The 18,163-nt window shown below is 40.2% G+C and overlaps 1 protein-coding gene across 1 annotated transcript; it reads right to left on the bottom strand.

The window, feature by feature from the left end:
* Positions 1 to 5,332: 5,332 nt before the first annotated feature.
* On the bottom strand, positions 5,333 to 11,230 carry LOC124706726 (putative E3 ubiquitin-protein ligase LIN-1). The gene is made up of 16 exons (XM_047238393.1): positions 11,129 to 11,230; positions 10,783 to 11,025; positions 10,338 to 10,420; positions 9,077 to 10,264; positions 8,858 to 8,999; positions 8,332 to 8,577; positions 7,950 to 8,247; positions 7,635 to 7,756; positions 7,235 to 7,354; positions 6,908 to 7,039; positions 6,708 to 6,830; positions 6,496 to 6,606; positions 6,276 to 6,422; positions 6,080 to 6,205; positions 5,740 to 5,856; positions 5,333 to 5,577 (listed from the first exon to the last, which is right to left on the bottom strand). Exons 1-16 carry the CDS (start codon positions 11,195 to 11,197, stop codon positions 5,560 to 5,562), a joined length of 3,285 nt encoding a protein of 1,094 aa, XP_047094349.1. The 5' UTR covers positions 11,198 to 11,230; the 3' UTR covers positions 5,333 to 5,559.
* Between the last annotated feature and the right edge of the window lie 6,933 nt (positions 11,231 to 18,163).

Raw genomic sequence — 18,163 nt, 5'->3', positions numbered from 1 at the left:
ACCTTTGCAAAATTAATTGCTCAAATTATCAAATTAAGAGCAAATAATCTTGAACACAGGATTAAAACAATAAGAATGGACAATGCGGCTGAATTCAGTTCATGTGCATTCAATGATTATTGTATGGCCTTAGGAATTCATCTAGAACATTCTATACCTTATGTTCATACTCAAAATGGATTGGCTGGATCTTTAATCAAAAGAGTAAAATTAATTGCTAGACCATTATTGCATAATTACAATTTACCAACCTCTTGTTGGGAACATGCGGTTTTACACGCCTCATATCTGATATAAGTCAGACCAACTGCATATCATGAAACTTCCCCGTTTCGAATAGTACGAAGCAATCAACCAATTATTTTCCACCTGCGAAAGTTCGGATGCGTTGTATATGTACCGATGTCACCACCGCAGTGTACCTCCATGACCCCCATAGAAAACTAGGAATCTATGTGGGATATAACTCTTTGTCACTTATAAAATATTTAGAACCCCTAACGGGGGACCTGTTTACATCCCGATACACTTATTCAATTTTTGATGAGGATCATTTTCCGAACATTAGGGGGAGAAACCAACCACAAAGAATGTCAGAAAATAGATTGGAATGTAACAGGCATTCACTCCTTAGATCCACGTACTAAAGAATCTGAATCTGAAGTTCCAGACGCATTTACTGATCACAAAGGTGTCACTAACTCATATATCCTTGCAGTCAATGCACCAGAACGAGTAGAGATACCAAATAAAACTACTCAACTCCCAATTGCAAATAAAAGGGGGAGAAATCTGGTCCTAAGGGAAAAGGCTTCTCCAAAGCCACCGCGGAAACAAAAAAATCTATGACGGTAAATGCAAATCAACCTGAAGTTGATACACAAAGATGATTTTCAATATCAAGAACCTAGCATAAAAGTGCACACAAATTCTAATGTTGGGACATCGAAACAACCAGACTCCGTTGCTATGGGAAATCACACGGTGCCTGAAGAAATTAATGAAATTTCCACAAACTATATCGATCCAGGAGAATCATATAATACAAAGACTATAATTGTCGACACATCTTTCTCCTCTAAAATTTATAAAATCCTTCAACTGGATCCAGGGACAAAATCTATGAAAGAGTGGCTGAAGCGCTCGGATTGACCTAAATGGAAGAAAACAATTGAGGTAGAACTGCCCTTGCTTAACAAAAGAGAGGTATTCTCTAAAGTAATACCTACTCCTCATAAAGTCTTTCATGTGGGATCTAAATGGGCTTTTGTTCGAAAAAGGAACGAAAACAGTGAGGCAGTGAGATATAAATCGAGACTAGTAGCACAAGGGTTTACAGAGAGACCCGATATCTACTACTACGATACATATTCTCATGTAATGAGTGAAATTATGTTTCGATACTTAATGTCATTGGCAGTACACATGAATTTATCAATGCAATTAATGGATGTAGTTACCACATATCTATATGGGTCACTCGATGCGAATATTTATATGAAAGTCCCTGATGGACTTAAAATCCCTAATCCAAGCACAAATCACAAAATATATTATGTAAAATTACATAAGTCACTCTATGGCTTAAAGCAGTCGGGTAAAATGTGGTATAACCGGCTTAGTGAGTTCCTTCTTAGAAAGGATACTCAAATAATGATGATTGTCCATGGTTTTCATAAAGAAATCCTCAAAAGGATTTTGCATCATCTCAGTTTATGTTGATGACCTCAACATCATTGGTATCACAGCAGATATATTTGTAGCATGCGATCATTTAATTACGGAGTTTGAGATGAAGGATTTGGGAAAAAAACAAATTCTGCTTGGTTTACAACTTGAGCATCTTCCCTCAGGAATACTCGTTTATCAGCCCGCATATATTCAGAAAGTTTTGCGCAAATTCAATATGGATAAATCATATCCATCCGAAACACACATGGTTGTTAGATCCCTTGATATGGAAAAGGATCCTTTAAGACGTAGGGATGATAACAAAGATGTATTGGTACTGGCTAGACACAGTGCAGCTCCAACAAAACGCCATTGGGCTGGAGTGAAGAATATCTTCGGGTATTTACAAGGTAGTGTATTCTATCAAAAAAATCAAGATATGACTTTGACTTGCTATACTGATGCCGGCTATCTTTCTGATCCCCATAATTACAGGTCACAAACTGGATTTGTATTTTTATACGGTGGAACTGATATCTCGTGGAAGTCAACTAAACAGACTCTAATAGTAACTTCCACTAACCACTCTGAAATAATTCTATTAGATGAAGCTTCATGAGAGTGTGCATGGCTTCGCAGAGTGATTAATCATATTCAAACATCATGTGGTATCGGTTCATGAGAATCACCAACAATTATCTATGAGGATAATGTCGCATGTGTTTCTGAAATGCATATGGGATACATTAAAAGTAAAATCACTAAACATATTGCTCCAAAACTGTTTTTTCTTCATGAATTACAGAAAAATAGAGAAATTGATATTTTGCAAAAAAAATCATGTGATAATCTTTGCAGATTTGTTCACTAAGACCAGCAAGTGCATTTCAAAAGTGTATTCATGGCATTGGTATGAGACGACTACGAAATTTTCAAAATTCAGGGAGGGGGGTATCTAAAGCTGAACTTACTCATAAATAAAATATTGTACTCTTTTCTAACGACTTTTCCAACGGATTTCTCATTAGGTTTTAATGAGACAATTACTATACCAACGGTATATCAAATTTCTATATTTTCTCCTTATATTTTTCTCCAGGACTTTTAGAGGATAAATTTTGGACAAGATGGGAGATTCTCACTATCAAGAGTTTCAAGCACTCAAGACGCTATGGAAAATATCAAGACATTGGATATTTTGTAGACACCGTTGCTCAAGGGGAAGTGTTAGGAAATAATTAGCGCCAATTTTAGGCTAATATAGTAGTTAAGATTTCCTATGGGCTAACTGCCTATAGTTAGCGTTGTTTAAACGCTGTCAATCCCCAAGGGACATCACGCCTGTTCCAAAAGACACAAACATGTAATAATCGACCTTGTAAGCGACGGTTCAGGTAGTATATAAACATCCATTCGTTTCCTCTCAATATCTGTATCTTCTTATGCCCATTGCACGTAGCAACCATCCACGTCAGCATGAACGAGTCACACAACACATGTCATGTATTGTGGTTTTCTTTATAGACATAGACAAGAGAAACACCAACAAGTGCCTATTTGTATTGAAGAGATTTAATAGGAATTTCGGAGGGTTCCAGTCTAGATTTATTTTCCACAGTGACATTTTTTACCCACAATTATGCATTTCTGACACTAATTATCTTATCTTGCTAGTGGTAAATCGTTTAGATTACCCCTTTTTAGAAAATCTGAAACCTATTTTTCTGATGCATATCCATTAGGCAAGGTGTGATGTGATGATTAACTTAAGGCTTGAAAACATCAGGTCGACGGCAGGAACAAATGGTGAAGAGAAGGCTGGTCAGGATTGTCGATGACATCATTCGATCTTTACACACTCCTTACATTTCATAAAACAAGGTATATAAGTTTACTTAAAAGTAAATGACCAATAATATCAACAGATCCACCAATAATATCTAAGTTTGACCATGTTTTTAGACAAAAAGATGAACTTGTACAGTTCTAAACCAATAATATCAACAGATCCACAATATATTTTTCATAAAACAAGGTATATAAGTTTAATCAAAGGCCAATGATGTCTAAGTTTGACCATGTGCTTAGACAAAAAAATGAACTTGTACAGTTCCAAACCAATATCAATAAATCCACCTCAAAATATATTTTCATATTGTATTTACTAAATATTGTGAATATATTGATACTTTCTCGTATATATTTGGCCTTACTTAGCAAAAAAAATTTACTTTTGAATGGACTTATAGGTTTTTTTTTTGGAACGTAGGTAGTATTATGTTGCTCCACATCAACCTAGTGCCGGTGTTATCTAACATAGCATGGGGAATGCTAAAATGGGCTAGAACGTTGTCCAAAATATCCAAGATGCATGGGGGATTTTTGTAGAACTTTTACTAAATGAGGTAATATGTGTCACAAATGCACAATTATGAGGTAAAATGTGGGATCTCCTCTATTTCTATGGAAGCCCTTTTGACCAGAAGATTGAGGTAATCTAATTCCTACGCAATCCATTATATACCCTCCATTCTGCAAGAATCCCAAAATGAGCTCAAATATTTTTTTGTAAGTCCATCTCTCTACTCTCTCTCTCTCTCTCTCCCTCCCTCCCTCTCTCTCCCTCCCTCCCTCTCCTTAGATCCTTAATTCTGCAAAATTCATGTGTTTGTTTCCTGCACACCAACTAAAGACACCTTTTACAAAAAGGCATATGTTTTTCATTCATAAGTTTTGAAAATCCTGCTATATATCCAAAGTGGCCTTAAGTTACCTTTTTAATCTCTGCATAGAAAACAACAAATAAATAAATGTGTTGATATAACTAAGTTTTAGCAGGCTCATATCAGTGAGATACAATGTATGATAATAAACTCGTAAATGAATTTTCTTTACCAAACAGAAAATATATAGAGTTCCTTTGTTTTAGGGGATTGAAGGTTTTTGCATTTTTTCAGGGCAGTGACGCTTTTGGTCGAGAGGAACAAAGCAATTGCTCATAGGCTTTATGGGCCGTTAACCTTTCCACAAGTGCACTCTGGGCCTCGTGTCTCACAAAATAGAAAATTTATGTCTGGGGCTGTGGGGCTCTGAGCACGGCGCGTTGGCGCGTGAGCGGTCCATTCAAACTGTGCATCTTTTCTCCCGAAGCTTCTAGCACATCTCTCGATGGCCTCTCTCCAGTTCACCCCGGGCCATCTGCCTCCTTGTTGATCTGGTGTTGGCATACATGTGCGTATTGGAGGGGCCTTGAAGATACCGAGAAACGTTTCTCCGGGAGCACACCCGCAAGGTATTCGTCGGAATGCCTCAAAACGGACTCTCCATGGACACAGTATTTTTACCAGCGGCCATTCCAATTCTCTACGGATATGCGTCAGGTAGATGGTAATGTCTCTTGCTTGATCCTAATAATGATTGTTCACCGATATGGTACAGTCTTCCACTTTGTGTTGTTTTTACTGTTTATCATGCACTGCTTTTACGCGATAGCTGGAATGCTGATGGGCATGATCTTTGATTCTACAGTTCCTTGGACTTCTCCCGAGTGCCCAATTTAAGTTTCACTATGCTACGCAAATTTATGAAAATATACGCGGGAGTGACAGCGTCAAGTATTTACAGGCACAATCCTTTCAAAGAAAGAACATACTTCCTCCGATCCATAATAAGTGTCTTGGAGCACTCACTATTTACACTGTGAAGGTACGACCATATGAGTCATTGTGAACCGCGAAGCAGGAAAAACACTATCTGTGATGCTGTGTCTGCTGGAGAGTGCCTTGTACGCCCAAACTGTATGCCTTCCTTAATTTCCATGTTCTTTGTACACACGCTGCATTTACAATTTTATCAATGTTCTGTTCTGTTCTGTCTCTTTTCTGCCATTCACAAAGGGATCCATGCCTGTAATTGCAACAGGGCGCATTTAGTATCGGTGCAAATTTTAGATAAGCATGAACAGCACCTTACCCAGATTCATGGTATGCTACTGCTGCATTTATTGTCGGCGCAAATTTTAGATAAACATGAATAGCACCTTACCCAGATTCATGGTATGCTACTGACCTTAATTAACCCGGTTTCAGTTCCACAGAAAATGATGTCATTTGCGGCGAAGATGCTCGTTATCTTGCTCCCTGCAGATAGCCTTCCAACTTTCTGCTGCTTCTCTCTCAACCATATCTGTCCAGATCCATAAGCACAGGCATAATCAGGTTGGCAAGTTTTGTTTGCAATCTAAGACATCAGAGTGAAGGATGTGTTCGGGTACCTGTTACTTATTACTATACAGATTACTGACATTCATTGTTACCAGCATAATAACAATCTCCCATAAAATAGAAACAATAATACTAACAAAAGTAATGCTAATAACCCTCAAAAAAAGTAATAGTAATAAAATCACCTGGATGATACTAGGGCTTTTATTGCAGGTCAAGTAGATGAAGTCCTCCACCACTGCCATTGCATCTACGTTTGTTCCCTTTGATATTGGCATTGTCATTGCAGGTTTGCATCGTTTTTTCCAGTCCTAAAAATAAAACCATGATTAGAATTTTTTTTTCGTATAATGGTTTCTAGAGGTGAAATTTGATCATTACCTTCATGGCAGATCCCTCCACTTGAGAACCAGCACAGTACATCCAATCTTTATATACTACAATGGAGCTAATGGATTGCTTACTGATTCTCCAGCTTCTTGTAGGTGCCCTTATCTCGATCTTCGATTCTACAGATACATCTAGTTCCTGATGACATGTTTTATGTTTCAGATTCCATGTTCCTAGGTGACATTACCGTCATGGTAATAACAAAGCTAACCTGTATACTCAAGTCTCCGCAGCCGAGGTAAGCTTTGCCCTGAAAAAGAGCTAGAGACTTTACATGCTTGCTCTTGTAAAATGTCTGGGTACTTCTTGCTGAACAAGAGAACTGTGAAAGTAGTAGGAATTCAAGTTAGAAACATTGTTTATTACTACACATTCTATCACTCATTGACACAATTCTTGAGACCATAGGAAGCAAATGTGCACCTTGAGAACCTTTTTCTGTGTAAGCACAATTATTTTGTCACCATAAATACCAAACTTCTGCACAGCATCTTTTATTCGGATCATCTCAACACACTCAAGCTTACGCTGTGCCATTTTCCATACCTACGAAGTGTACAAATGAGCATAGTAATTAATTCTATTTTTATTAATTTCCCTTTGTTGTTGATTGCATTACCTACCCGAATAGATTTGTCAGCCGATCCGCTCAAGAGATTTTCTCCAGATTCTGATAGTGCAAAACAAGTGACTGCTTTCTTGTGCTCTTTAACCTCTCTGCTGATTACTGCCCGCTGGCCTTTTATATCCCATGCCTGTATAGGAAACGCGAGTATTAGGAACTTTAATTAGGGAAACATTACAGTCATACTGTCGTTTTAATGGTTATAATTCCGAGGAAAATCATTGTTTGTTTCCCAATTATGAGTTATCTATTGTCATGTTACATTTGTGTTCTTCTGTTGATTTATGAGTTGGAAAGTCTACTGAGATATGGAACATAGCATTACCCTGATGGTGCCATCGAAATAACCAACAAAGAGCTTCCCTCTAAAGAATGTTATAGCAGTTGCTGCTCCATTGCCAGGTTGACCAAACTCTAGGATTTGTGTATGCACACATGATACACTCTGCACTGACAACTTCAGTTAATTAGAATTCATGTAAAAGTAAAGCTTTGAAAGGGCGAACTGGATTCCATTCTTATTAGGTTTGCAATATAGCACATCATTATTCAGATTAGAAGGGACTAAAGCACCATGGTAAAATGATAAATATAAGTAAATAAAGTTCAATAAAAAAATAAGTAAATCTACTGAATGTTCAAGATCTCGCTCATCAGTTGTGATCCAGAAAGAATGGGAAAACAAAATTAATAGAGAAAATTAATTAAATTTTAACAGCACTTACTGGTCTCCTGGGGAGGTAATAATCTGTAACTTGGAGTAACTCCTCAGCCATCCATGTGAATGATGAAAGCCTCCTAAGAGATTCTCGTGAACTCTCTGACAAGCTCATTAACTTCTGCTTCCCTGAATTTAGGGAAACAAATTACTTCTTAGAATAGTCTATAACTTGGAGTATTGCTTTGACCATTCTTGTGCACACACTTAGGCTAGTTAATCTTTACATTCCAAAATCTTAATATGCAATGTACTACTAGTAATTCAATATCAAACCATTCTAATTTAATTTTTAAAATCGGTAATGAGAAACCTTCCTTACCTTTTCCAGACGTGTAGTTATAGACACACATGCACGCCAGAAGCTTTTCATCAAGCTCACATCCCGGATGAAGGTGGCGCACTATGTCATGCAACAAGATCTCGCAAGCAAAATATCTTACATCATTTTCACCAAAGGAAGCCAGCTCACTTCCAAGCCATGCGGCGCATACAAGGCAGTCACGTGAGATTCCCTTCACCGTGCTTTGCAATCCTTTTGCCAAAGTAGTGATAGCTGGTACTCCTATTCTTACAATTGTTCGTGCAAATCTATTGCTCCATGGGCTTATTTCTGTATCCTGCATCATATTTACTCTTAACTGTCACTTTTAAAGCTAGTTTCTGTTGTGTTGGCAAAATGAATGAATAGTTTTATACTTGACCTGAAGACAAGTATCCAGCCAGTCGATGTTTCTGATCATATTTCTATGCGATATTGAGGTGAGACCTGCTTTCTTTGAGAGCCATGCAGCAGTGTAGGATTCTCCCGACCAGGAATAAGTCCCTCCAAGATTTGAAAGAAAAGATGCTGCTAGAGCCTGGACAGTCAAATTTTCTTGAGATGATAGAGACTCCAATAGGACCTCCACTGCTTCGTCTTTGAAAACACTCCTTCCATCTGGTTCTCCCTGAAAAAGCAGGAAAATAAACGGTTATTACAGATAATGTAAGGTCACTGCAATGCCATCGTTGTCAATAGATATATAAAACAAAAGCTATCTTCTTCATGGAATCAAGGGTAGGAGCTCTGCCTCATTTCACATAGAAAGAAGAGAAGAGAAACACTGAATTTAAAAAGGATTGGTATTTTATAAACACCACATTTTCTTAAATTTTATTGCAGCTAGTGTACAACATGGTTTTATGAACCAAAATGATTGTTTAGATTATATAGGACAGTAGGAGTACCAGCATATCCAATTGAAGGAGAAGATTAGCTGCTAAAACCCGATGTTCAGGTTCAGTTTGATGGAGACAGGCCATCAGTGTATGCATAATGGCAATTCCTCCTAGCTGTCGTATTTTTTGTAGCAAAGAATTTGCTGAAGACCTGAAGGTTAACACAATTGAACAAGCTATTATGGAAAATATTTAACAAATTCAACCTTATCAGAGTGTGTATCATACCGAGGAATCTGAAGAATCTCATGGAAGTATTCAAGCGCCGCACACTTGGCACGTTGCTCTTTTCTTCTGAGAAGATGAAGGAAAGGTTCCACTGGAGTAGCCTGTGATAAGAACTTCTTACAGTTTCCACCAAGTCGCACACACCTGACGAGAATGGCTGCCAGGGCCACACCTTCTTCCAAGTTGTTATTCTTTGCAACATCAACAAGCTTAGAGAGAATAGGAGGAGAACTGATGGTGGCCAAGTGGACATTATTCGTTACATAGTCGAATGCTGTCACTAAGATCTCAATGAGAGCTATTGATGCTGATGTTGGTGTCAGGGGGAGCAACGTAGGCCATTTTTGAGTGGTAGAATTACAGGCCACATGTAGAAGTGAAGGTAACAGCTCCAAGTTTTTAATCTCTGAAGGAGAAGGATCCAACAAATATATCAGAATGGCAGCTTCATGCACATCTCGCTTCAGTGCAGTGGCTAAATTGGTCAAATGGAAGTCTTTCCTCTTGATGCCTCTCATTACATTCCTATCTTCAGATATCATAAGCACTAGAACATATACTGATGCTCTGATCACTTTTTCCTTTTTTCCTGTGGAAATGCTATCAAACAGTTGATCAAGAATGTCTTGCCCCACTGATGATTTGTGTCTCACTTCAGAATTATGGTTCAGCAGCTGCCATATAGTTGTGACTTCTGAGCCGGCATCTAGGCAGCTTTCTAGCCCATCTGCGACCAACAGTTTTGATACCGCCTTCTCGAATCTTTCAAGGAAATCAACCTGACTGCTGTTACCGCAGCGCGAGGTAATATCGCTCCAGTCATCACTATTTGAGAAAGCTCTGAATTTCCTACTCATGCTTCCTCGAGAGACTAGGTCGGATAGAGCACTTCTCTTGATGAATTTGGTTGAGAAGTTGCTGAAGCATCTGATATCATTCCTGGGTGTGCATTGTGGAGGCATGTCAATGTCATCCTTGTTAAAATACTTGGAAACGGCGTATGAGTCTGCATTGTGCAGATCAAAGACCGACTTTGACAGATTATTCAGTGAACCGTGCGAGCTGCTTGTCTGTAAGTAGTTTGGTTGCATCTCGCTGTCGTCGACAAGGTAAAGTGGAGATTCAGGAGCGTATATCATTGCATTTTCGGGAGAAGTGCACCATGTTAGACTCTTCTTGTGGCATGATCTAATCAACAGAAGAGTCTGTTAGGAGTGTAGCAATACTCGACAGCATATCAGATGGAAGTTGAATGCAGTACCTTTCATGGAGTTTAGATGACAAGAAATCTGCATCAATAGGCATAATCTTTGCTGATCTCCCGTTCTCATGGGGAGCTGCCTGCTTCAGATGAATAAAATTCAATTATATTCCTAGGGATGCTCAAGCATATCAAAGATTTTGCAGTTGAGGTACATAATCTGTTACCCCATATGCTAATATTACAAGTCATGCTTATGAGTGCAGGAAAGTATTTCACTAGTTTTCGGTAATGTAGGTTTCCAAATATCCTGGTATAATTTTTTTTCCACAAACTGAAGTACTAGTTTATGAATATTCAAATAATGACTGTTAAGATCGCACTTTTGGTAGCTGTTCTTCTGATAATGAACTGAAACAAGAGCACTAGTTCTACAAAATGAGAATAACAAACTCTGTTCACCATTATAATTTATTATAACTGAGTGGTAGAATGGATGTCTTACCTCGTCATCGCTTCCTTCACTAGAATCAAGATGTGAGTAGAAGGAGACCGGCGAGTCGGACTGGGCCTCCTCGAGTATCTCATGGAGGCACCTGCTGTCAGAGCTCTCCTTAGTATCTTCTTGAAACTCTTGATCTGCACAGCTGAGAAAATCCTTCAGCTCGGCGAAGCTACCGTAACTGCAGAAGTTTGAGACGGTGGCCATGCTCTTCTCTTCATAGCCAACCGGTTGGATTGTCCTCTCCTGCAGAAATGCCAAGTCCATTTCAGCTCTCAAATAACTCCTAAACTCTTCTGTATATACACTGCATTATATGAAAATATGTGTGCAAAAGTATGACACTTGCCTCGGACACATTTCGCCATCTTGGGATGACAGAGCTTGCAGATTTTCCTAGCTGAAGACACCTGTCCATGGATGTATGCGTATTCAGAACAGAGAGACAACTGCTGCTACTATGGTGTGTAGAGAATAATGGAAAGAGAGTTCATCTACTGGCTTTTTGAACTATATATAGCAGTAGCACCACTCAGGATGATCTCTCTAGACGGTGTTAAGTTTTTGTAGGCATGCACGCAGCTGTGGGTCAGGACGGTTTAGTGTGCATGCTTGTCTCAAGCTGCTAGTGGAGAATCTTTGGCTTTGGTTCAGAAACTCGTCAGGGATTTGGAGACGGCATGCTGGTAAAAAAGGTGTGTCAGCATGTTCCTTTTAGAATCCTTTTGAAAAAAAAGATTGGTCCTGCGCTGATCTCTCCCTCTTTTTTTCATTTTCTTTTTGCCACATCGCAAGGGCATGCTAGAGAAAGTTCAGGTTTGTGCTCAAATGCCCATGGACCGCACAATGTGGTGTGCAGAAACCAAGTAAAGGTTGGACAAAGGGAATGAGCAAGGCAAAATGCCAATCATCTTTTTCACAAATAGCAAGTTGCCGTCCTGGTATTCCAATTTAATGTGGCTCTGTTTGAGTTTGACATGGAACAACTCAGTTTCTCTAGATTTTCAATATAAAGAGCTGCCGCGTGGAAACAATCGTCAAGCTAAGTTAGGAACTAGTTGAGAATTATGTTCTTAACCCAGGATTAGAATTTAAGAGAGTTTTGCATATGACATTTTTCATCTTTAGACACTCTCAGCATAATACTGTCTTGAGACCTTTATATTTGAAAAATCATCATCAATTCAAGAGTATGGAGAGAAAAGAAGAGAATGTGAAAGAGACAGTGGACAAAACTGCAGTAGCAAAATCTTTTCCATGAAAAAGTGACGTCCCTACTGCACCACATCACGACCCTATCATGAAGGGTACTGTCCCATGTTCAGTGTTCACTTTCCCGTCTCCTTGTCAGTGTACTGTCCGTCCGATGTACTATGTGCGTACGTATAATTATACTGCTCAGAGTATGTACATACATAAGTACTCACTCTGTTCGATATTAGTTATTGCTGATTTAGATATATCCAGACATATCTTATGTATAGATGGAACGGAGTGAGGAGGGAGAATATACAGTAGTACGAGATGCCGTTATAGCTGTCGCGGTAAAATTTAGTTTCCCGCGTTCATGGAGACTTGACACAGTGACACTCACCCGGCACTGTCGGCCGAGGCGCCGGCGCCGGCGCCGTCGGGCACGGCGGCCACGACCCGGTAGTACATGAGCCAGTCCTTGTACCGCCTGGCCGCCCGGCGCGCCGCGTCCTCCTCGCTGGCGCCGCCGGCGCGCGCCAGCACGGCCTCGTCGAACAGCCCGTCCCAGAGCGCGCGGGGCGCGAGCTCGCCGGCGGACACCGCCGCGGGGGAGACGAGCACGGCCTGCAGGAAGTGCGTGGCCGTCTGCCACGCGTCGCCCTGCGCCGCGCGCACGAGGGCGAGGTAGAAGTAGGCGCACGCCGCGACGAGCCGGTTGTCCCGCCCCGCTGTCCGGCCGTCCTCCGGCAGGAGAGCCGGCGCCTGCAGCGCCGCCTCGACGTCGTCGAGCACGGACCCGGCTCCGTCGGATGCGGTGGACGGGAACGAGTCGATGGCACCGTGGAGCGCGGCGAGGACGGCGCTGTCGTCGTCTTCGTCGTCAGCCGAGGCCGGGTGGGAGTGGGATGAACCACGGCGCGGGGCAGACGCGAGCAGCGCGAAGCACCGGCGTCGCGTGGCTAGGAGCTGCGTCGGATCGGCGAGGAGCGCGCGGAGGTGGTGGTAGAGGAAGGAGATGAGTGAGCAGATGGAGGTGTGCGGTGGGAATGCCGCCACTGCTGTTGCCGTCGCTGTCGCCGTCGGCATTGCAATGCCTGCGGCGATCTCTCCGCAACACGGCTCCTGCAGCAGGATTGGTTCCCGGAGAGATAAGAGTTTGCATGCGAGAGAGAGAGAGAATGAGAAATGTACAAGCCGGAGAGAGAGAAGAGATGCACTTGGCGCGCACGGACAATGCTGGTAGGTATGCGAGGCGAGGAGCTGGTCCTTCTCCTTCCTTCCTCCGTGTGGAGATAAGCGTGGATGGATTACCGGAGGAAGAGAGGTGGAAGGATTTTGGTTTTTGCGGTTAAATGAACGAAAATGTTTCTTGGATGAATCTCGGAGAGGAGTAAATAACGACTTTGGGGTAGATCGATGCTTCTGGGTCAGAGAGGTGCTACGGTCTACACCTCTCCACATTGAGGAATTCTCATGGAACCACCTACAGTCGGTGTGCAGAGAGCTCCCACGGGGCACGGGCGGGCTAATCGTAGGAGCAGACGCAAAAAATGAACGATGTTGCAAAGCTCTCACTTCTCAGACCATGCATAGGCCATCAGGAGAGTACCTAAATTTTGGCTACCCAAATCGACTCTAGGTAGATGAAAGAAAGCTTGGGTAGCCAAAATAAATTTCTGCATTTACAACATATATTCTGGGTATCCTAATTTTGAGCTTTCTACTTCTCTACTACACAATTGCATATAATATCCTAACTAAATAAAAAAATCATGACATGATAATGTTTTTTATCACCATGCTTAACATAATGAGGCAACATTTCAAGTCGAAGTTCAAACTGAAGTCTGAAATTATAACATTGTGGCAGACAAAAGTTCATGTAATATAAACATGATCAATGCATATAGCTCTCAAATGGCATCATCACCATTGCAATCCATACCTCATATGATGGCAAATAAATATAGAATGTGTCAACCACAATTGCAAATGAACATAGAAAATGTCAACTTTGGCTCATATGATGGAAAATTGCAAATCAATGTGGAGTTATCAATTTCCAGCAATCATATGTACTGCATATCACAGTCACATCATACTCAATCAAAAAGCGCGGTGTTGATGACGTTGGGACTCCAAGTGCAGAGTGTTGTGTCAGTAAAGTATTTTTCCCACAAGGATGACTCGAGGGTTTATAACGAACTCTCGGGGAACTGGAAGAAAGAGTATTCTCTTCTCTCTTCTTCCAGCAATACTCCAAGTAAAATAAAAACATTGTATCCCCAACTTCATCGTGTGGTTTTCAAGAACAAGGTTTCGTGTAAGTAAATAACACAAGTAGAAATAAAACAACTAAAAATTAAAATAGATAAAATAACTAAGTAAAAACTGTAAAGAGGTTGATTGTTTTTGGTGTTTTGGATGCAAATAAGAAAAATAAATATTTTTGTATTTCCGGATTAAAATAGTGCATCAAATAGAAAACAACGTAAAAGAAATCTAAAGGAGTTTCTTAAAAAGTGGACTGAAGTTCATGGGTTCACTTCACTATTCTCTCTTAAAGTTGTGGCGGACAAATAGCAATTCATCAATGAGATATGAAGGTGCAGATAATAGTATATGTAAGATCAGAATTAATGTGTGCATCACGTCCTATCATAGAGATGATGCTACACATCTCTCTTATACTCCACAAAAAAGAAACTTCATCAATCTTGTATGAAGAATTAACAGAGCATAACAATAAATACTTTGACATGAAGTTTGAATATCAAATATGCTACCTTGAACAAACAAGATCACCACTACTGTCACATGATGAACATATCACATGTATTCACTTTATCCCTAGTGAGGTAGCAAAAGAAAGGCAAAGCCATAATAGATCTCGAATAGTCATTATCCAATCACTAAAACCATGCTACTCCATCTAATGCACACATCACCTCACACACGCTCTTGCACATATGTTTCATCAGAACAAATACTTAAGAACGGGGTACATAATATGCATCTATCAATACATCTCACCATATAATAAGATCATATCTCATATGCATCTATCAATACATCTCACCATATAATAAGATCATATCTCATAAAACAATATCATATATAGAATAAGGATCCACCATATAGGTATTATAAATATGGCCATAATCATGATAGATAGCTCATATGTCACTAAGAACTCTGAAAAACATGAGAGAAATGGATCAAGCTACTGCCACAAACCCGTAGTCCAGAGGTGGACTATTCCCTCTTTATCATGGTGATGATGATGAAGACGTTGGAGAAGCTAGGTGGAGATCCCTCTGGCGGTGATCCCGACGGAGTTTCCCCCTCCAATCTTCTCTGCAGCAGCCTCTTTTCGTGTTTCTGTGTTTGTGCGGCGCTCTCATCCCGGGAACTCTTCGGGGTCATATATATAGGCGTTTTTAGGGAAAAATACGTCAGTTCGCGAAAGAATCAGGGCAAACGGACGATCGACGGCTGAAAGAGGGAGGGTGGCGCGCCCTCCCTTCTTGGGCGCGCCACCTAGCCTCTTTCAGCCCTCAGGCCTCTCCAGGTGAGCTTCCAGGGACCAGGGTGCTTCTCCTGATAAAAAGTGACGCTCCAAAAATTCCAGATCAATTTGACTCTGTATAGGTCTCTAAAAGTGAAAAATACACAAAACAGGGTTTTCCTTTTCTGTAGCGTTATAACTCAAATAAAGGGAATCATTGGTAAATCCCCATAAAGCAATGCAAAACATGATATTATCATCATATATGTTGCAAATATGTGGGAATTCAATATGATAAAGGAGAAAGTTCATGTATGCATTTTACATGCATCGGGTGTATATGTGGAGCCTAGTGTCAAGTCCCATAGTGTAGACCAAGGGAAGGGGTAGTGTATAGGTATGTGTATTGTATTATACATATGAAAACCGGGGAAATTTAGAACTTTCGTATCACACTTGACAAAGAGATCTCGCTTAATTCGACGAGTTAGGGTTTAATTCGTCGAATTAAGAATAATAAATTTTGACATGACATTTGCTAATCTTAAGGTTTTTTTTTTTGGAAAAATGGACTAAATAAGATTATAATAATAGAAGAACAAGTCATCATGACATCATCATCACGACGGACTTGAGAATAACATTGGAAATGTTAATTCAAAAAATATTAAATATTCAGTAATTAATTCAATTACATGATAAAAAATAGATATAAGTCCTAAATAAATAAATAAAAGTGTTTGTCTTACTTGCAAGGTAAACATCTAAGACAAAGAAATAATTTTTATGATTAGAATGTTTGCCATCATCATATATGTGGAACTTTTTACATTTTCATTCTAGCTATAGGGAACCAAGAACTAGTCTGAATACCCAATAAGTGGTTAGGGAGATAACTAAATTGTTGCCTTGTTGCTAATCATAAATGGATCACTAAATGTTACCTCTAAGAAATGGATTATATACTTGCTTCCTTAATCATTGTTACCACATTATCCAAATAGAGAACCAGGATCCTTTCTCCAAAACCTATCTTCCTAAGAACCTTGATAAGAAAAGCCCGGTCCACTATGTCGAAAGCCTTAGTTATGTTCAACTTTAGGAGCACCCCCAGGTCGAACTGCTATGAAACTTGCACACCGTTCCTTGCACCCTCATGTAATGGAGAATATTTGAAAAGTACATAGTATTCGTAATGGAGAACAAATTAAAAGGGACATAATAAGAATGAGGAACCCTCATGTAAAATATACGGTTTAAATCAATTTTTCCTGTCAGAAATACCGAGTGTCCAACGGTTGGCACACACATGCATGTTGTTTCCCCACGCAAATACTAAGATGTAGGGACAACTTCGATTGGTTTGAATCAGATTGCATCGTCTTATCACCACGCTCGTGTATATGACTCCAGTGCTCTAGGTCTTTTGCGGCTGTTAATGACTGGTGGGGAACGATCGATGAATCAGACCCAAGGACACTTTTACAAACAATTTCACTTTGTTCTAGTGGTGTCTTCTCCGTCCTAGCTGGCCTACGAAGAGGAAAAGGTGCCTCGATCGCAAGCTGGCCGTCTTGGCCCCGATCTTGGCGGCATGCGAAGGAGCCAAGCACGGCGTAAAGAATTATTGGCTTGTGCCTTTTGCACCGTACAAAACCTCGCGGAGGGTCCGGTAACCCCAACAACAACCTGGCCATGTTGTACGTACGTAGACACCCTCCATTTCGCACACTGTCGAGATCTTCCAAGACTCATGTAAGAGAAAAAAAAAAGGTCTTCCAAGACTGGCAAACTTTGGAACATTACTTATTGCCGTCGCAATATGGTGTATCCGGTTTGGATTAACTAGTGGTAATATTGCGTATAGACAAATGGGTTTTCAACTTCCCTAAATTCAAGAGATACTAATAAGCGTGCACGTACAACACACGTCTCATAAACAAACCAATGCATTTTACGTACAAATCAAACTGGATCAATCCGAAAACTGGAAGAAGATTAACGGTATGCTCTCTATATTGATTTGTGAGTGAGTGCCATGTATCTTACTCTATCTTAAAAGAAAAACTAAAGAGACGGGAGGGGAACAATCCCTTGGCTTATTTTTAGAGAAGATTTCGTGAGTTGATTTGTGAGTGAGTGCCATGTATCTTAAGTCTATCTTAGAAATAATAAGGAGACCGAAGGGAAGAATCCTTCGGCTAATTTCATCGAAGATTTCGTAAGCACGTCTTGATATTGAGAGCATGGAGGCTCAGACCCAGGAGGAGGCAGGCTACTTAATTATCAGCTCGTGACTACCATTCCTGCTATGCCACGGGTCTCATCTTAAGTCTATCTTGAAAATAACAATTGCAAGCTAAACACACTCCTCGATCTCCAACAAACCAAGCTAAACCTTGAAAAATACATTTTGTCAAAATTAAGTAAATAGTTCTCACCTGATTATGCACTGCACACTTTGAATCTAGAAAGGTGCACAGTTTCATTTTGTAAGGAGGAGAAAACATGTCGCTCTGGTTGTGTTTGACAAGTGTGAAAAACATTGACGGTACAATTCATACCAAGAACATATCATCCACCGAAACATGACTTGCAACGTTATAACAATGGATGTCAAAGCTCTAACTTGAAAATGCTTAGAAAAATAACAAGGCCCTTGATATGGTGGATGAGTTTTCT

Source organism: Lolium rigidum, chromosome 4 (assembly GCF_022539505.1).
Source record: "Lolium rigidum isolate FL_2022 chromosome 4, APGP_CSIRO_Lrig_0.1, whole genome shotgun sequence".
NCBI classification, from domain to species: domain Eukaryota; kingdom Viridiplantae; phylum Streptophyta; class Magnoliopsida; order Poales; family Poaceae; genus Lolium; species Lolium rigidum.
This window is presented reverse-complemented; position numbering and strand designations above follow the sequence as displayed.

What these genes read in the sequence shown, in the direction of transcription:
- LOC124706726 (XM_047238393.1), bottom strand. Translation starts at nt 11,197, where the DNA reads ATGGACAGGTGTCTTCAGCTAGGAAAATCTGCAAGCTCTGTCATCCCA. An exon ending in TAACTACACGTCTGGAAAAG is followed by an intron (nt 7,757 to 7,949) that starts GTAAGGAAGGTT and finishes CCCTAAATTCAG; the next exon opens with GGAAGCAGAAGTTAATGAGC. An exon ending in AAAGCCCTAGTATCATCCAG is followed by an intron (nt 5,857 to 6,079) that starts GTGATTTTATTA and finishes GGATCTGGACAG; the next exon opens with ATATGGTTGAGAGAGAAGCA.